At 41.3% G+C, this 20,450-nt stretch overlaps 1 protein-coding gene across 1 annotated transcript in view; it reads left to right on the forward strand.

The window, feature by feature from the left end:
• Positions 1 to 20,450, forward strand: part of ITGA8 (integrin subunit alpha 8) — a 236,120-nt gene that overhangs the window by 190,675 nt on the left and 24,995 nt on the right. Inside the window, exons 24-27 of the mRNA XM_077490849.1 lie at positions 5,900 to 6,005; positions 6,818 to 6,976; positions 12,020 to 12,151; positions 18,276 to 18,389. Coding sequence (XP_077346975.1) covers positions 5,900 to 6,005; positions 6,818 to 6,976; positions 12,020 to 12,151; positions 18,276 to 18,389 — 511 coding nt within the window. The remainder of the gene's footprint in view (positions 1 to 5,899; positions 6,006 to 6,817; positions 6,977 to 12,019; positions 12,152 to 18,275; positions 18,390 to 20,450) is intronic.

Genomic DNA, 20,450 nt, shown 5'->3' on the forward strand with positions numbered 1-20,450 from the left:
TTTATTGTGACTGCGACATTATGGCGGACACACTGGACATTTTTGACACATTTTTGGGACCATTGTCATTTATACAGCAATCACTGCTATATAAATGCAGTGATTCCTGTGTAAATGACACTGGTAGTGTAGGGGTTAACCAGTGGTTGGCAGTGTAGGGGTTAAGTGTTTCTAGGGGTGTGTTACTAACTGTGGGGGGCTGGGATTTCATTTAGTGAACACTGATCTCGGCATTTCTCCATTCAGCCGCCCCGTGAGATGATCGGTCCCGATGGCAGGGCGGCAAATTTAAAGGGACGTACAGGTACGCCCATTTGCCTGCCCGTGCCATTCTGAAGACGTACATTGGCGTGCTATTAAACCCAAAAGCAAACATGTATTACAGGACAACTTAACAATTCTTATGCCACGTACACACGGTCGGAGAATCCGTCAGAATGCGTCTTATCAGACCGCGTCGTCAGATAATCCGACTGTGTGTGGTATGCATCGGATTGATTCCATCCGAATCTCCGTCAGACCCAATTTTCCAACATGTTGGAAATATTTCCCGACCAACTGGGCCGGTCGGACATATTCCGATCATGTGTAGAGAATTTTGATCGGACCAAGTGCCACGCATGCTCAGATCAAATTCCTACATCAAAGCTATTGGCTACTAGCCTGAACGTAGTCCCATCGTAACGAAATTACGTCATCACGTTCTGAAAGATCTGATTTTTCGCCAACTTGGCCCGACCGTGTGTATGCAACAGTTTCGGACAAGATCCGACCGACAAAATCCAACGGGCAAAATCCGACGGATTTGGTTGCGGAAATCTCCGACCGTGTGTACGTGGGCTTAGATGTGATGGCTGCATTCATGTTCTTTTTTAGGCTTTATTTCTTTTATTTTTATCTAGTGATCCACCCAGTAAGTCTGTTTTTCAAAAGAACAAGCTCTCTTGCAGTTACAAGGATGAGACAAACCATTTACCACTGGTGGGGGGGCTTACAATGGTCAGCTTTTAAAGAGGAAGTAAACCCTGATGAGTTTACTTCCTCTTTCATTCCCTGCAAAGGCAAAGCATAATGGACTACTATGCATCGCATAGTAGCCCATTATGTGTCACTTACCTGACACAGGAGCCAGCGAAGTCGCCACTGTCCCCTGTAGTCCGCCGCATCCATCTTGTTGGTGGGGTCGCGCAGCTCCGCCGCTGTCATTCGGCGAAGCCTCGATGACGTCACTCCCGCACATGCGCACGGGAGTTGACACGCGCGGCAGCTCCATTCTTGGAAATGCCGCACTCAGTGCGCCTGCGCGCCGCTGTCTACGGCGCATGCGCCGTAGACAGCGGTGCCCGTTTTCGGGCAAATATCTCCTAAACCATATAGGTTTAGGAGATATTTCTTGGACCTACAGGTAAGCCTTAATCTAGGCTTACCTGTAGGTCAAAGTGGTTTGTAAGGGTTTACAACCACTTTAAGGTATAGTTCACACCACATGCGTTCCATCTTTTTTTTTTTTTTTCATCCAGCATGCATGGAAAGTAGGTTTCATGCTTTTCAATGACATAGTTCACACCAGTGCTTGCAGTTCAAAACATGCAAAACATGCTGCATTTTTCCTGCACAGAACTGTACTGGAATGTGGTAAACACATCAAAAATGCATCGGAATGCACCTATGCACATCAAAAATGCACTGGACTCCAGTAGTAAAATTAAGTGAAATAAAAAAAACAAGAAAAAAAGTATCTGAAATACACCCAGAAACGCATCAAAAGCGGCACTGGAATGCGTCAAAAACAAGTCAAAAACACACATGCAGAAACGCATTCAGAACAGATCTGGAGGACTTTTTTTTGTGAACTGCCCCTAAAACCCTTGTCCCAAAAGGGGATAAAAACAGCTTATTAGTAGCTGAAGGTGTTAGCTAGGTTTGGCTTTGATTTGTTAGTGTATCTAAATCTACTAGGCCAGTGATGGCAAACCTTGGCACCCCAGATGTTTTGGAACTACATTTCCCATGATGCTCTGGCACTCTGCAGTGTAGTGGAGCATCATGGGAAATGTAGTTCCAAAACATCTGGGGTGCCAAGGTTCGCCATCACTGTACTAGGCCATCTAACACAGATTAACAATGTTCCTGTCCAAAGGTGCCCCCTGTGCTCATTCAGCCAGAGTAGGGGTACTCTAATACAGGAGGTGTGTAACTGGCCAGATCACCAGATGAAAACAGAGTGGAAAAAAGCATTAAAAAAAGGAAACTAATGCAGCCACCACATCTAATGATTGGTAAGCTGCAATATATTATATTTTTGGTTTTGGGTTTAATACCGCTTTAAAGAGAAACTTTTAGTTGAAAGTGGGGCATTTGTTTTAAAATGAGAAGCAGTTAAGAATCACTGTTGTAGTTGGGATTCGAACCAGTGACCCCGGTTTACTGCTAGGCGAGAGTGCTAGCCACTACACCACCCCAAAATGGTAGCTTCCTTGGTTGGAAAGGATAGAAGGGAGAACTGAATTTATACTCTGCAGAGCTAAGTGAGAGCTGATTAGAGTGCATTGACCCCTCCCCCCTACTCCTTCACATAGCACACAGCAACAGGGCCAAGGCTGTCAGTCACAGGCTGTGTGCTAGAGCTACCTCCCCTGTCATTTTTTTAGCTCCTGGTGTCAGGAAAACTTGTCAGAAGTGACTCATACAGAGAACAGAGGAGCAAAGCAACAGACAGAAATGACAATTGGTGCTCTGGATTGAGACAAGTACACATTATAGAGGGATAAGCTATGTTCATATTTCACATCACAGATTTACAACCTTAAAGCGGTAGTAAACCCGCTGACACTTTTTTTTTTCTACACCTGTAAGACAAAAGGCATAATGAGCTAGTATGCCCCGCATACCGCAGATGCTCACCTTAGAACGAGGCGTAAGTATCTCACCTGGTCCATGCCAAGGTAACTGACATGTTGCCTCGGCGTGTCTTCCGGGTAGTGCAGCTCCAGCGCTATGATTGGCTGAAGCCGTGATGTCGTCACTCCCACGCGCGGGAGATTTCTTTCTGGCAAGGTCCGTCGTCTGCCGGGATTTCAGCCGAGAATCCCCTGTGCGCATGCGCCGCTGCAGTCAGCGGCTCTTTGCGAGGGGAATATCTCCTAAACCATACAGGTTTAGGAGATATATTTTTTTACCTACAGGTAAGCATTATTATATAATAAGGCTTACCTGTAGGTAAAAGTTACAATTTTGACTATACAACCACTTTAATGCACTGCATGGTCTTTGCACAAGGGTCAGTAGGCTTAGAAGGGCCAGTAAGGGGGCTTTTAGATGAGCAAAAAGTAGGGGCACAAGACATGCATTGGGGTTTATTTACTAAAGGTAAATCCACTGTGCACTGGAAGTGTAATTTCTGTAGATTTGAGGGGAACATGCAAGGAAAATTTAAAAACAGCATTTTTGCTTGTTCATGATTGGATGATAGAATTTAGCAGAGCTTCCCCTCATTTCAGATCTTCCCCTCAAATCTACAGCGACTGCATTTCCAAGTGCACAGTGGATTTTCCTTTAGTAAATCAACCTCATAGTGTCATTGTTTTAGAAGCTGCTATAGTGAAAGGATAGGAAAAACTGTCAAGCACAAGTGTAAATCCTCAAAAACATGAATATGTTCTAAGAGGGACAACGTTTACAGGCTTGTATAGCATCAAAATGGAAATAAAACATTTTCAACAAGGAACTTGTAGACAAATTTAGCTGCACATACAGGGGTTGATTTACTAAAGACAAATAGACAGTGCGCTTTGCAAAGTGCAATTACACTCTGGAAGAACAGTTGCTCCAGAGCTTAGTAAATGAGCAGAAGTTCTGCTGAATTCCATCATCCAATCACGTGCAAGCTAATTTATTTTTCTTTTTTCATTTCCCTGCATGCGATTGGGTATTCTTTGTAAAGTGAAACTTTACTTCACTTACTAAGCTCTGAAGCAACTGCACTTTAGAAAGTTCACAGTCTATTTACCTTTAGTAAATCACCCCTAGTGTGTGCTCCAAGCACTTCTATGGAAAATTACATTTAGAGTTGTGTGCACAGATATCATTCAACTGCCTATAACACGATTAATATTGTCATGATATATAAGTAGAATAATTATATGCATTCCTTCATTCACAAATACTTCCTGTTGCCTCTAAAACCAAGAATGTTCTGGTGCTATGGCTAGCGCAGTGGCCTCAATGAGGAAGCATGGGGAGAGGAACTAAGTTATTATGGATAACAAGCTACAGTTGTGTAAACTGCCGGATAAAGGGTTTTTTTTCTTTTCTTCCCAACATCACATCAATAAATTCCTGCTCTCTGCCTGGTGTCCATACCCCCACGTTTAGTCTGTATCTTGGCATCCTGCTAAAGCATGAGATACTTTGTGTAGCTGTAGACTTTCTTAGACGTTACTTGCAGGAAAGTTTTAATTTGAGGAAATCCTCTTTGAAGGTCATCACAAGGGCACATGCTGTTTTATCATTTAAATCTAATTCATTTGTCCCCATTGATTACAGGGTGTAGGGTTGCACCGATAATACTCGTATCGGTATATTGTTAGTAATACTGAGTATTGGCACAAGTATCGGTACTCATGCAAATGCACCGATACCTGAAACCGATACTTTCAGGCTCGGTTCTTTGAGCTGTCAGCGGGTCTCTCCTGTTGACAGCTGAAGTGTTAAAGAAGTCCGGTAATTGGAGCTATTAAAAAAAACAAACGCCAGGCAATGTTTATTAACAACATTGCTCAGCTGCTGAAACACTAAAATAAACAGAAACATTGTTTCTTTTTGAATCTTTCTGTTTCTTCATCTGAAGATCAAAGGGATGAACAAATATTCCTTTGTTTAATCCCTTCATTTACTCTAATCAGCCTTAATTAACTCCCTATTCTCCACCATTTAATTATTTCCTGCTTTTTTTTTTTTTTTTGTTCACATCTATTTCATAAACAATAAACAATTAAAACTTTTTTGTTTGCTGTGTTAGTGAATATTTTTACACATTTTAACATTGAAAAAGTGCAAAATTTAAAGAAAATCTACTTATTTCATTTGTAAATAACTTGTCAATGCTTTGTACCATTGCTGACAGCTGAAGTGAAAACAAAACAGTTGTGGTAGGTACCAGTAATTGGTAGTGGTGAGTACTAAAAAAAAAAAAGTATCATTACTCATACTCGTAAAAAAAAAAAAAAATGGTATCGGTGCAACCCTAACCCTAAGGATGGCAGCACTCCCATACACTATGCAATAACAATTTATTCCAAAAATGTACTCAACAGCATACAATGGTATACAGCAGGGGAAAGCACCCCAGACATCTTCTGCGTGCCCCATTAAAGGGGCGTTCCGGCCAAGAATTTTTTTTTAAAGTCAGCAACTACAAACACTGTGGCTGTTGACTTTTAATAAGGACACTTACCTGTCCAGCGATCCCGCGATATCGGCCGCCCCGAGGCCGATCCATCCATCAGATCGGTTGCCGGCGTCTCCATCTTAACGAAGGGAAGCAGGCAGTGGAGCCTTGCGGCGAGTAGCACGGCATTTTGTGAATGGCCCCGTTGTTTTCTGGCACACACACATGTCCCAGAAGGCAACAGGGCCACTCATCGAAGAGGAGTAAGCGTTGCAGAATAGGAAGAGGCAGATTAGGAAGACTACCTAGCAACAGCGATTTCAGGTTCAAAATTTGTATTTTTTTTATTTTTTTAAGATTATTAATGCATTTCTTTTTTTTTGGGTGGCCCTCAACTTTAACACAGTTCTAGACTTGAAAGGTTTGATGTATGAGCCCTACTGACAGGTTTTTTTATTGAATTACACCAATCAAACTCTTTTTTCTAATGACATCAATCTTCTTTTACAGTGTGTCTCATCCTCCTCACATCATCTTGCCCATTGCCAACTGGGAACCCAAACAAAAGCCATCTGAGGAAGGGGAAATCGGGCCGCTGGTACAACACATCTATGAGGTACAACCTTGTCCTGGCTATTCTAGTTGTATCCCGGGGAGGTGAGGCACATCATGTACTCCCTAAAAAATATGGCATGGCAAAGTGCAATGGCAAAATGATGCTACCTGTACCAAACAACCACAGTTCAATATCTCATCACAGCAAAATATATCTTTTTGGTTACTATGGGTTGCTGCAAGTTGATCTGCATTTTTTTATTTTTTTTATTCACATTTTTTTTGAGTCCAACAATGGAGTTGTACAATACAAGAATAGGCCAATACAAAAGAGAAAATTGCAGGCAGACAACAGCATTTCTCCAATAATATAGAACAAGTACGGAGTCATACATACAAAAACCTTGATCTGTATTATTATTATAAGGTCAGTCCATCCAAACATGATTAGTCACTGTTTGCTTGATGCTGTAGAGCTAAACTCCCTAACAGTTTCATGATTTGGTGGAGACTCTGTTGATGAGATCATTGCACAAACTTTATGGGCGTGCACACATGCTGCGCCCATGCCCATTATGGGGGCTCCTAATCTTCATACTATTTTAATTTTTTTTTATATTATGGAAAATGTAGCAGGAGCAGCTGGAGCACCCAAAATACCAGGATAGACCAAAGCAAAGTCTGGAATTATGGTAGGGAAATTATACTGTTGGGTAAAGGAGACATAGACCTAGCCAATGGCTGGCTCCACCACCAGGCTCCATCTGTTACTAAAATATCTTTTGGGTGGACTGACCTTCTAAATAAATAGATCTCAGGTCATTGTTGTGCAATTTTAATATTGACTATTGATTGAAACTATTTTTCCAAAAGCTTCACAATATAGGACCAAGTGCAGTTGGCGAGACACACCTTAGCGTGGGATGGCCGTCACAGAGCCGAGAAGAATTTCTCCTTTATGTGTTTAGAATTGATACAGAAGGACCAATTACATGTAACCCGAATATTGCCATTAACACATTGGACATACAGGTAGGTTAAAATACTTGAAATTGCACTTTTTTTTTCAGTTTTCTTTAAATTTTAAATTGACCCTGTTACTGTGGGTTAACAACAGACCTAAATGCAGCTTAGAAAAACATGCCCCCGGTTAAGTCAAAGCTCGCCAATCTGCAGTGAGCATGAGCATTACCACATGCAAAGCTATAGGTCTAAATCCACAGGGGCCATGTCGGACCTCTGCGGAGAGACTACTGCTTTCCTACAGAGAGCAAATGTGCTTCTCTGCAGAATGCTGGCAGAAGACAAGCCTTTCTACTCTGTGACTGCTTTTCTAAAGAAAATAAACTGTAGGACTTTGGACACCTTTAGGCCTCACACACACTGGACGTTTTTTGACATTTTTACAGCAGCTGTTTTTGGCTGTAGACGTTCTACAGTCATTAAACTCTCCATCATGTTATCCTATGTGTCCATGCACACACAGGCTGTTATCAGCAGTTTTGGGCAGTGGCATTTTTGAGCAGTAAAAAAAAAAAAAAAAACTAGTGGGTTCTGAGAGACTTTTTTTAGCTGTAAGAACGCTCTAACACTGATAAACGCAGATAAATGCTCAAAAACGTCGCTCAGCAGCATTTTTTTATGTTTTTGATCCATTGAAGAAAAAAAAACACTAAAACGATATCGCAGGAAATGCTAATAAACGCTAAAAAACGATATTGCAAAAACGTTGAAAAAAGTTGAAAAACTCACTGCAAAGCTACTGCCATTTTTATAACGTTATTTTAACATCCAGTGTGCATGAGGCCTTCATTTTGAAACACCTAGACTGTACAGTGTTTAGTTGATTAAAATTAAAGTTCTATGGGGCTTTAAACGTTATACATTACCTTTTATGCCCCATACACACGGTCAGACATTCCGACCACAAAATCCGCCTGTTTTTTTGTCTGAAACTAGTCTTGCATAGACACGGTCGCACAAAGTTGTCGGAAAATCCAATCATTCTGAACGAGGTGACGTACAAAACGTACAACGGGACTATAAAGAGGCCAGTAGCCAATAGCTTTCGTCTCCAAATTTCTTCTGAGCATGCGTGGCACTTTGTGCGTTGGAATTCTCTACATGCGATATGATTTTGTTGTCGGAAAAGTTTAGATCCAGCTCTCAAACTTCTTCCGTTGGAAATTCCGACAGAAAACATCCAATAGAGCCCACACACGATCAGATTTTCCGACAACATAATCCGATGGGACTTTTTCTGTCGGAATTTCCGACCGTGTGTATGGGGCATTAGACTTGTAATATATGGTGGGATTTTATTATTATTATTATACAGGATTTATATAGCGCCAACAGTTTGCGCAGCTCTTTACAACATGAGGGCAGACAGTACAGTTACATTACAATACAGGAGGAATTAGAGGATAGTTGTAAATCTTATCATGGGGGGGGGGGGGGGGGGAGTATCCCCCCTAACTAAAAAAAGAAAGGGAATATGAGGACAAGGTTGATGTAATTACATGATTTTTTCTTTGCAGAAAATAAATTCCCCATAGGCTGTTATTTGAAATTTATTTCTATTAGTTCAAGAAATGTACTTGTTTGCTTAACATCTGTAAAGGATAGCCTTTTTCTCATATATTACTTAGCAATAGAGTGTTCGGCGTTTCAGAGAGTGTTGGTGAGAATGACACACAGCTCCCTCGCTTCCCTCTGATTGGACAGAGCTCACTACCACTTTGTTGTATCATTTCCCTTCTGAGATGATACTTTGCGGAGCTTTGTTTCTGTTTTTTCTCTGGCTGAGGTTGGACCCCCGCATGGTCCTATTTATCTTTCTTTTCCAGCGATTCTAATGCACAAGTCATTCCTCTGACCTTCCCACCAGTGGGATTTAGGAGATTATACCCCAGACTTTTCACTGCTGTCCCCTTGCCCAGATGTTGTGCACATGTGAAATGCTTAATCCCATTGGAGGGGAATTCCGTTGCTGTTTATAGACTGTTACCTCATTGTATGTTTTTTTTTGTCTTTTATCTTTTATCGTAATTACATTAATTGCACAGTTGCAGAGATATTCCTTTTCCGGGAACATGACACAATGAGTTCATTAGCCACAATATATATTTTCTTAAAAAAAAAAAGTTAAAATCTAAGTTAAACTTTAAGCTATTGCTAGGATAAAGAAACACTAATATTTTGTTAACCACAAGAATATAGGTTTGAGTATATGTGCACACGACTACCTTGTGTGTGCTTAAGGGGAAAAAAGTCAACTTAAAGTCATTATATTTCTTGAATTATTATTGTCAGGATTTTAAAAAAAGACAGATCTGGAGGATAAAATATAACTTTTATTGAACAATGTTAAAAGTATTATTAGATTTTTGTGTTACTAGCTGCTTTTCAAATTCTTGATATGTAATTTGATTGTGTGACTGTGTCAACAGATCTTTTTTGTTTAAACAGATATAAACAGATCTCAGTTTTTGGTACGTTATTGTCAATAACGTACCAAAAACTGAGATCTGTTTATATCTGTTTAAACAAAAAAGATCTGTTGACACAGTCACACACTCAAATTACATATCAAGAATTTATAGTGAATAAAATATTAATATATATTATAGTGAATAAAATATTAATTTCTCAGTCTTGTAATGAATATACCGTACGTATTATTATTTGTAAAACTGTAATTGTTTCGGACAATTACAGTATTAAACAGAGGGACACTGCCACCTTCAGACTAAAGTGCCATCTCTAAGCTTAAAGGGTAACTCCACTTTCGTGGGAAAAAAATAGCAAATAAAAAGAAAATAATATAGCATATACAATTGCTACACATTGTAGCTGAATGTTATTAAAAAAAATACCTTTCCTTTTCAATCTGCAATGCTGTAGGTTTCTGCAAAATGCAATGCAATAAGGCAACCTGAAGGCATTTTGTACACTGAAAGGGGTACAGAACATCCCTCAGAAATGTAATTTCCTGCTTGTGTGATTGGCTTACTGATTTTCCCAGAAGTCTGCATTCAGGTACAAGAAAGATTTTGGGCACCCCCTGCAACAAAAATGTCCATTTTGGTGGGATTTTTCAAAGGGTAATCCATGCAAAGGGATGCAGACCCTGTCACTTTCCTCATTAGAACCCTGCAAGTGCAGAACTGATTGATAATTATAAAATCACACCCATACAAATTCACTATGCACATGGACACAGAGAAAAAAACAGCTATTTCTCCAAAATAACAAAGGCAGGAATCTGCAACAAAGTTTGTTGAAATCCTTGTACTGTACACAGATCACCCAGATTACCCAGAAGGGAATGTCTTTTTTCTCAAAAGTAGAGTTACTCTTTAAAGTAGACCTCCAGCTAAAACCTAACTTGTGTGAAAAATGCTCTCTTCCCTCACACCCATAGCTACTAACCGGTGTTAAAAAAATGCATATACTTACCTATTTTCAGCCTGCTCCGGTCTGGTCATGGGATCTGGTGTTCTGACACAAAGGGTCCGCCTATTGGATAGTGTCCGGGGCCGTACTGTGCAGGTGCAGTGCTTGTGCTGTACGGAGGACAAGGAGAAGCCGAACATCTCCGAAGAAGTAGAAGAGTCCAGGTTGAAGCCCCACCATCCAAGTGGACATAGAGTTGCAGATAGTAAAGCCCCATACACACTATCAGATTATCTGCTGAGTTTTTCCTTCAGATTTACCAAAGCCATATAATATGAGGACAAACCTTAGGAGTTTCAATGTGTATGCAATCAGGCAGGCCCTTCTACTACATGGTTTTGGTAAATCTGAAGGAAAAACTCAGCAGATAATCTGATAGTGTGTATGGGGCTTTAGAGGGCCCCTCGCGGTCTTGCTTCACTCGCCACGCTTCGGGCACGGCCTCGCTTCACTCGGCTCTTTTATATTCTAACTCTATATCCACTTGGATGGTGGGGCTTGAACCCAGACACAGTGTGCAGGCGCCATTCTTCTTCGAAGATGTTTGGCTTCTTGGCAGACACTATGTGATGGGGGACAGTATCTGATAGGACACCGGCTCCCTTATGTCAGGGAGCCTTGGCTGCAGGGGAGAGTAGGGACCAACGACAACAGCTGCACAATGGGAGCCTATGGGTGATGTCACATCGATCCTGGCTTTCCCAGTTGTCAGACGATCTCTCCCATGCAGTTGATCCTGGCTGATGCCGGGGATCACATTACTAGACTGAAGTGGGCTGAAGTTAGTATAGGTGTTGGGTAGGTAGCATTTTTGAACTAGTTTGGCTTTAGCTGGAATTCTAATCTCAGGTTTATATTGTTAAAGAAGCTATAGAATATAGAAGGTTATTTACAACACTGCCTATCCTTTTATGTTTTTCTTGACCAGTTCTAGAGTGTTCTAGGGTTCTGGAGTAAATCGTTTTTTGCAAATTGTGTAATCAGTGAGTCATGCAAAAAATCAGTCAGATCGATATTCCTATCGCACACGTTCTTGGTATCTATGGCTCATAAAATGGTGGGTGCTGCAGTGATTACCAGTTGGGTCCTGGAAACATCAAACAAGCGTACATATTCGCCAGCACACCATGGATCGCCAATTTTCATCCAAAAGGTTTTAATGGAAAGGACTACAACACAAAGGAAAGTGCAACATTTCAGAGCCGCGCAGGACCCCTTCGTCAGGAATGTGAATTGTGAACTCATATGCCTGACGAAGGGGCCCTGCGCGGCCCCGAAAGGTTGCACTTTCCTTTGTGATGTGATCCTTTCCATTGAAACCTTTTGGAAGAAAATTTCCGATCCTTGGTGTGCTGGCGAATATTCACACTCATGCAAAAAATCAGGTCCTTTTTTATTGGGCTTTTACGTTATAAGGGATATTTGCAAATTAAATGGCCTTACTACAGCAAAATATTGTCTCATCCACATGTTGATTTTGCGTGTGATGGCAGGAATGATTTATAATACTTGAATTTACTTGTAGGGTTCGGAAGTCTGCTTGATATGAGTATTGTAGTCACAATATTGCTTGTAGATTTCTAGTTGATTAATTGCTGATGTCTTTCTTTATTTTAGCCGAGTAAAGCAGAAGCTACTCCAGGATTAACGGCTTATTTGCGTAACTCCAGCGTATCTCATGCAGTGAGTCGCAGAGACGTGCCTGTGGCCGAACCCCTCAGGCATATACCAAGCCCAACTAAACAGCTGGTAAGAGCTGAACATTACCGCATGTCAATGAATATTATTATTATTATTATTATAATACAGGATTTATATAGCGCCAACAGTTTGCGCCACGCTTTAACACATGAATATCTTTGTTTTATTCAAAAAGTACTCTAAAAGCACAATTCTGCTCTACCAGTGACTTGATGGGCCTAAGCACATTAAAGTGAACCTGCATCTTAGATTGTAAACATTGGCTGACCCAGCAATAACATGCAAAGCTTGTGCTTGTGTTATCCTTCAGATCAGTTTCCTGTAGAGCTTTTGGGATTCCTGGTATGGACTATACTGAGGTCCTTGAGTTCTTCGCTAGGGGGCACTTTCAGGACAGCTATCAAAAAATACCTGTTTCCTTCAACATGTATGTCTTACTTGAGTGACCGGTATATCCGCTGTTTAATAGATTAATCAGATCTCATAATCCTTCAAATGTGGTATTCAACTGTTTTTTTTAACAGTTTGCAACCATTGTGAGAGTCTCTGCGTTCCCAAACACTAAGTTGCCAGCGCAATTTTATTGTTGGTCCTTCTCTTTCTGCTGGCCAGAAGAAAGAACCTGTGCAAAAAACCATGAGGCATCAAAGTTCACACCTCCGATATTACGTCTCCACAGACCGTGCAAACTATGTAGTAGCTGGTTGAGATTGCAATCAGATGTTTTCTTTTTTTGGATTGATACAAAGGTCCTTCCTTTTAGATCAGGAACAGGAAAGGATCAAAGATAAGGGTGGTACTGACAGCTCCATAATTGAGAGCACTGGGGCTCACATATCGGTTTTAAACCACTGACTACACAGCAGCTCCCTACAACCATTGCTGTCACTTTTGTGACACATCGAAATGCAGAGAAAAAGGAATTAAATATATGAAATAGGGTTGAAAAATATTTAATATTTCAATGAGCTGATAAAGGGATTTTCAAGCATTTCCCATATATTGAGGAAAACAGACGTTTGTCATGGTTGTCTTTTAAACCCCATCCACTCCTGATGCTAAGCACAGACCCTTTTTTTCAGAAGTGCAATAACTGAGAATTTACAGGCCACTGAGGCTCTGACGCTGGACTGTTGAATGGCATCATGGAGGGATAACTAGCATCTAAAGGAGAAGGCTTTTAACTTGGGCAGAAGTTCTATCTAAATTGGACCTCAAATATAAGGCCTTCCAGAGAGACAAAGGAACAAATGTGGAGAATAACACAAGTGCTTACAGGTTTCAAAGATTTCTGAACAGGAGTATCGTTAGCATAAAATGGAGCTCCACCCAAAAGGATAGCTCTTTAAGGTTGAAGACTGCTCTGAACTGACTCGCTCGGTTGAGTGTCTGTGAATGGCTAATGCTGTAGGTGGGTTGGGAGAGTTCACTCACAATAATTACGGTCCCACTTGGCAGAGGGGTGGCGGTGAGCCCTTTGAGGGGGCTTGGGCTGCTACCTCTGGGTAGGACCTCAAGGTCATTACCACATATACTTGTAGGGGTAGGTAAAAGGAGTGCCCGATATCCTATGAGAAGCAAAATAAAGGTGAATATGTGATCGTTTTATGGAAGGTAGCAACAAATGACCGAGCCGACATGTTTCAGGGGAACAGAGACTCTCCCTTCTTCAGGGCCATTGTTGTGTGCTAACGGTGAGTGGGAATATATCCCAAACTGGTGTGTCTGTGACACTAAAATTAGAAAAGGTTGCCGTTTCCTCTTGCAGTCGCAGCATTGTGACCCAAAAGGGGAAGATCCGCTAGTTTGCACCCTCCACTGCCACATTTGGCACTTTTTCGGGGGGAGGGGGAGCGGGTACCTGGTTTTGACAGGTACCAACTCTCACTTCCCACTCAGATTGCAGCAGCAATTTATGACGATGTCCGCCCCCTCCTCCTTCCCACCGAAGCCTTCTGGGACACACATACAGGTCCCAGAAGACTGCATGATCATTCAGAAAGCGCAGCGCGACTCACATGTGTCATTGCACAAGATCCCCGGTGCCTGCATCTGAAACCGATTGAAGAGTCGGCTTGGTGCTTACATTGCTGGATCCTTGAACAGGTAAGTGTTTGTAGCTGCTGCCTTTACATTTTTTGGAGGAAGACTGGAGCTAGGTTCTGATGAGTACGATTACAAAGCTCTACATCCTCCACATGTGGAAGACAACACATATTCCCGATTCTGCATAACATAAGCTGTATATCAATACTTGGCTTTCTTAATCAAACATAGGTTAAAGGGTCAATCCATCCAAAAGTGATAGCTTAGTTATAAGTAGAGTGTGGTGGGCTGGGTCAGCCCCTGGCATCCTGTGTGTCTGAGATACTCCTACAGTATAATACCTAAAAATATTCTCCTTCCCAAATTACCCAACTTTCTCCCATCCATCTTGGTTTATAGATATACCCCCCTCCCCCTCTCAAAATTCCCAACGTTATCCTGTCAATCTTGGAATTTTAAATGTTTCCACGACCTTTGCTTTTTCCAGCTTTTTGTGTTACATTTTATGTACCGTAATCGAAACTACAGTAAATATGATGTCCTACACTACAGAGTGGGATCTAATTTAAAATGGGTTGGCACGCTTAAGGCCCCGTTCACACCTATGCAAATTAGATGCGGCTTACACCGCATCCAATTTGCAGGACATTTTAAAATACATTCATTTGAATGCATCTGGTTCACATATGTGCCTTGCATTCGCACTGCGCATTGCCCCAAAAAACGTGTGCGGTGCAAATTACAAGCACATTATCTTCTATGGGAACGCATCTGATGCGCAGATGCATTCCGTTCTGAACACAAATTCTCTCCTTCTCCTCGCTACACCTCCCCCTCTCCCTGCTCACTGATCCACAGCTACAACGGTGAGGAACCGCTGAACAGCTATTTTTTTCTCTTCGCAGAGAAAACGGAACTGGAATTCGCACCGAACATGTGTGAACCCAGCCTAAGAGAAGAAAGGAGGTGGGCAGTGACACCTAATCTAAATCAGTGGTCTCCAAACTGCGGCCCACAGGCCAGATGTGACCCTTTCATTGCCTTTATCCAGCCCTTGGGGCACTATTATTCCAACTGATACGAGGCACTATTCTTTATACTGACACCAATGGTGGGGCACTATTCCTTCTACTCACAACAATGATGTTTCCACCAACACCAAGAATGAAGCAATATTCCTCACAATTAATCTATGAGATGGCACTATTCCTTCTACTGACACCAACATTGGGGCACTATTCCTTCCAATGATACCAATGATTGGCACTGTTCATCCTTATGACTCCAAAAATGGGGCACTATTTCTTCCAATGATACCAATGATTGCCACTATTCTTCCTTATGACACCAAAAATGGGGCACTGTTCCTTCCAATGATTGGCACCATTCTTCCTTATGACACCAACAATGGGGCACTATTCCTTCCAATGATACCAATGATTGGCACTATTCTTCCTTATGACACCAACAATGGGGCACTATTTCTCTAACTAATAACAATGATTAGCACTACTCCTTTTTCTACTGATCACAGGTGCTATGTCGTTTTCTTACTCCCACTGACCACCAAGCCTGAGGCATTGTTTGTTCCCACTGATTTTCCTACTTCCAGTAAAGTTTGGAGACCCCTGATTTAAGGAACTGCTGACTCACAATATCATTGTCACCGTCCTTATATTGTGCAGTCCTAAAGCACAGCAGGGTGGGATAGATTGTGAAACCAAGATTCCTTTACAAATATTTTGCCAGATAAAACAGTTCCTCCATATGAATTTTAACTGTGTGTACAGCTGTTTGAGTGTAGTGGCCATGTTAAAGGCTCTGAAAACGATTGTTTGAACAAGCTATTAGTCTTTATCCAGTTGGAAGAGTTTGAGCTTACACAGGACTGGGAACTATCTGATCAGTGAAGGTCTTCTTAGTTTGTGATGCACATTTTTTTTTCTTCTGTCCAGTAATTAGAAGCACATTGGATTGGATTTGCCAGATCTCTGGCTTTTTCCTCCCGTCTGGAGGCATGTTTTTCCTACAAGAATTCTTGTATAGCAGATTTTGGGATTATTTTCTGGCATGATTTTTTTATTTTATAAATCTGTTACAGATAACATTGCCATTTACCATTTTAGGTGTTAAAATATCATGCAAGAATGTTTTGTGGAAGGATGTGTATAAATGGTCATGATGCGCCAAATTTCAGCTTTGTTCAGCAGCTTGTTAATGCAGCTCATGCGGTGACCAAAGAAGGGACAGTGGTTTTGCTGGATGACCTGTTCACCACTGACAACAATCGGTATCATGAAGCTGGGTGTTTTAGGGTGATGCTACATTTTGGAGGGAACTATTTTATATATTTGGTGATGATAGTGAAACACTACTTTTTTGTTTTTTGTTTCCATTTCTGTACATCCCATGTTGAGATCTAAACAGCTCTGTCACGCAGCAAAGACCTATCTGGTAGGGCAGGAGACCTGATTTTTCTACATTTAGGTAACATTACAGGTCATGTCTGGACTCAAGACTTTGACAGGATTACAAAAAGAGAAGCAGTAGACTGATGAACTCATCTCTCTGCTCTCTTCTTCCATTAGCATGCTCCTCGTTGGCATCTAGCTTTTTTACCTGGTTTTGAGCGTTAAACCATCTGAAAAGTTCTTATTTCTCTTAGGGACTGTCTCAATGAGATTGTTTGAGTTTCTGGGTCTGCACACCTGCTGTGATCATTAAAGGGGGTTCCCACTCTCTCTCTGTTATATTATTTTATTTGTTTTATATTATGTAACAGGAGGAGTAGGAACACACAACTCCCAGATAGAAAGGAACAGAGTTGGGAATTATGATGGGGAGATCTCTATGTTGGAGGACCCAAGACATAAGAAACCAAAGACTGACTCAGCCCACCAGGTTGCACCTGGAAATAAGAAAGACATTTTTTTTTTAGGCATAATGTCCCTTCAGGTGGTGGGTTCAGTCCATAGGTTATGTGTATAAAGCAGTTGTTTGCTGACATATTAACTCCAGTCCATTTGATGTAGATCTGTCTCCCATTTGCAGAATATTTATTCAGTTCCCTTTCTGCACACTCTACAATCCTGACTCGTGGGCTAGCCCTGTACAGGCATACCCCACTTTTAAGTACACAATGGGGTTTATTTACTAAAGCTGGAAAGTGCAAAATCAGACTCACTTCTGCATAGAAACCAATGGGCTTCCAGGTTTCATCACCAAAGCTTAATTGAACAATCTGGGGTTAGAAGCTGATTGGTTTCTATGCAGAAGTGAGCCTGATTTTGCACTTTCCAGCTTTAGTAAATAAACCCCATTGTGTACTTAAAAGTGGGGTATGCCTGTACTGGGGATTGCTCATGCTACTGCATTGCAGTAATTCACAGTGGAGTGTGTGTGTGTCACCACAAGCTATGGCAATGCACTATGCATGCATTAGCGTGTGTGCCATTTCGTTTTGAATGCCAACCCGACACATGTCCAGAATGCACCTGAAGCAAGATATATTTTTTCATGCATTGAGGTGCATTACAATCCATTCATTTTTTGTGAGCTGCCTAATGCAACACCCCACAATGCTCAAGAATGCATTGCCTGTGCCGCTATAGGGTTGATTTACTAAAGACAAATAGACTGCGCATTTAGTTGCACGTCTGCAAGTGCAGTTGCTCCAGAGATTAGTAAATGAGGTAATGCTTTACTTTGCAAATAATACCCAATCACGTGCAAGGAAAATGAAAATAAAAAACTGCATTTTTGCTTGCATATGATTGGATGATGGAAGTCAACAGAGCTTCTGATAATTTACTAAGCTCTGGAGCAACTGCTCTTGCAGTGTAGAACTGCACTCTGTAAAGTGGATAGTCTATTTGCCTTTAGTAAATTAACCCCACTGTGTTCTGGTGTGTTTGTGCACTTAATATTTTGAAGAAAAAAAGAAAAAAGATTTTATATACATAGTAAAAGAACAAGTATAAAACATCAGTTTAAAATTGTATATATAAAAAGAAAATAATATAAACCTAACCCACAACTATTATCAATTCCCTTGAAATAAATAATCTCAATGTACTAATTTGTTTAAATTTAATAAATATGTATTTGTTGTTTACTTTTTTAACAGAACTGCACGAATGTGAAATGTTTAACAATCTCCTGTAATGTGTGGCGTTTAAATGGCGGTGAGCGCGCCCTTATAAAGATCAAATCCAGGCTCTGGGCAGAGACATTTTTACAGGTACGTTAAAGGAAAATGCTCCCTGAAAGAAAGATTTTTCATACAGGTTATCTACTAAAGCCAAATCTACTTTGCACTACAAGTGCAAACTACAGTGCAACGTGCACTTGAATTTGCACTAAAAGTACTCTCGGAAGTGCAGTTGCTGTAGATCCGAGGGGGACATGCAAGGAAAATAAAAAACAGCATTTTAGCTTGCACATGATTGGATAATAAAATCAGCAGAGCTTCCCCTCATTTCAGATCTACCCCTCAGATTTACAGCGACTGCACTTCCGAGTGCACTTACAGTGCAATTTTAGTGCAAAGTGGATTTGCCTTTCAGGAATAACCCCCATAGTTGCTACTCAAGCCAGTTTTTTTTATGTATTAAAAAAGACCTTGCCATTTCATTCTTTAGCGCCTGTGATTTTCTAAATCTGGCAAAAATCCATATGTTGCTTCCTTGCAATATAAGAAAGCTGTTTGTGTACATACAACCCTCTTTTTCTTTTTTTTCTTTTTTGTTGTTATTTGTGAAGTTGGCTTTGTCAGAAGCCTGTACAGACCTAAAATGTATATTAAAAGCATTCCTTGCAATGGAAGTTTCATTTTAGCAGAAATATTTTCTAAGGCTCTTTGTAGCTAAAAAGGTGCAAAGTGCACTTCTTTTTCTGTTACCATACTGAGATTGCTCAGGTAGGGATAATGAAGACAGATCCTTATATTTTTTTAATTCCTTGGTTTAAAGCAGTTGTAAACCCTTAAATATACCAAGTAAGCAGCCTCAGATGATAAACAGAGATAAAACTAATTCTCTTGCATAGGTTATACTTGTTTATCTGCTGTCTTCCCCTCTCTACACCCTTTCAAAAGTGCAGATCGTGTTAAAAAATCTTTCTTCATTTGTCAGCAGCACTAAGGAGGGGGCGGAGAGAGACTGCAGTTGCACTGTGTGAGAGATGATTGGAGGAAAGGAATACACACCCCCTCCACACAGCAGAAGAACAGTGTTATAAATAGACAAGCTACATTCGGACCCCCCCCCCCCACCTTCCTTCTTACACAAATTTATCTTATGTGGGAAGTGACTCATGTTGATAACAGAGGAACAACACAAAAGTGGTTGTAAAGGTAGAAGGTGCATTCTATGCATTAAGATAAAAAGCCTTCTGTGTGCAGGAGACCCCCCTCAGCCCCCCTAATACTTACCTGAGGTTCTTCTAGCTCTAGCGATGTTGTAGGAATGTCTCAATCCCCTCCTTACTGGCTGAGACAACAACCTTGTGCCATTGGCTCCCACTGCTGTCAATCAGCCAATGAGAATAGAAAGGGGGTGGGTGGGGCCGTGCCGCAGCTCTGCACCTGAATGGACACATGGAGCTGTGAGTCGGCTCGGGTGAGCCCATAGCAAGCTGCTTGCGATGGGGCACCCAACTGGAGGGAGGGGCCAGGAGAGCTGAAGAGGGACCCGAGAAGAGGTGGATCCAGGCTGCTCTGTGCAAATCCACTGCACAGAGGAGGTAAGTATAACATGTTTGTTGTTTTTCATTTTTTTTAAAACTAGACTTTACAATCACTTTAAGCTTGGTACACACTATGAGTTTTTTTTGCAGTTCAACCCAGTGGGACATCTGTCACTTTCTGCATTAGCAGAGCATATGTTCACGGAGACATTGCTGAACAGACCAAATGGTGAATGTGTGAAAGGGGCCTAGCTTTTTTTGTGTTACAGCAGGGAAGAAAAAGCATGAAAATAAATCCATGACCCTGGGTTTGTTTTCTTTTAATCATGCCCTTTTTAGTATTGCAGTAATCCTGGTGGCAATATAGCTGTCTGATCCCTTCTACATGCTGCCCAATTAATGCAACGGCAATCGTGGGCCCCCCTCTTTCCCTGTCTTATCTTGCTCCTATGTAAGTCCAGGACCACACCAGAGGGTCCGGAATGGCCAATATGCTGCAGATTGGAAGAAAAAAGTAACAACCTTTCCCATTCTAAGTCTGCTAAGACTCAACAGTCAGTCAAATTCTGGCTGGTATTAGCCAACTATACAATCAGATTAGGGCTCCTTGCCCTTG

Source organism: Lithobates pipiens, unplaced genomic scaffold, assembly GCF_037356315.1.
Source record: "Lithobates pipiens isolate NorthernLeopardFrog02 unplaced genomic scaffold, aLitPip1_a1.2 Scaffold_19, whole genome shotgun sequence".
NCBI classification, from domain to species: Eukaryota; Metazoa; Chordata; class Amphibia; order Anura; family Ranidae; genus Lithobates; species Lithobates pipiens.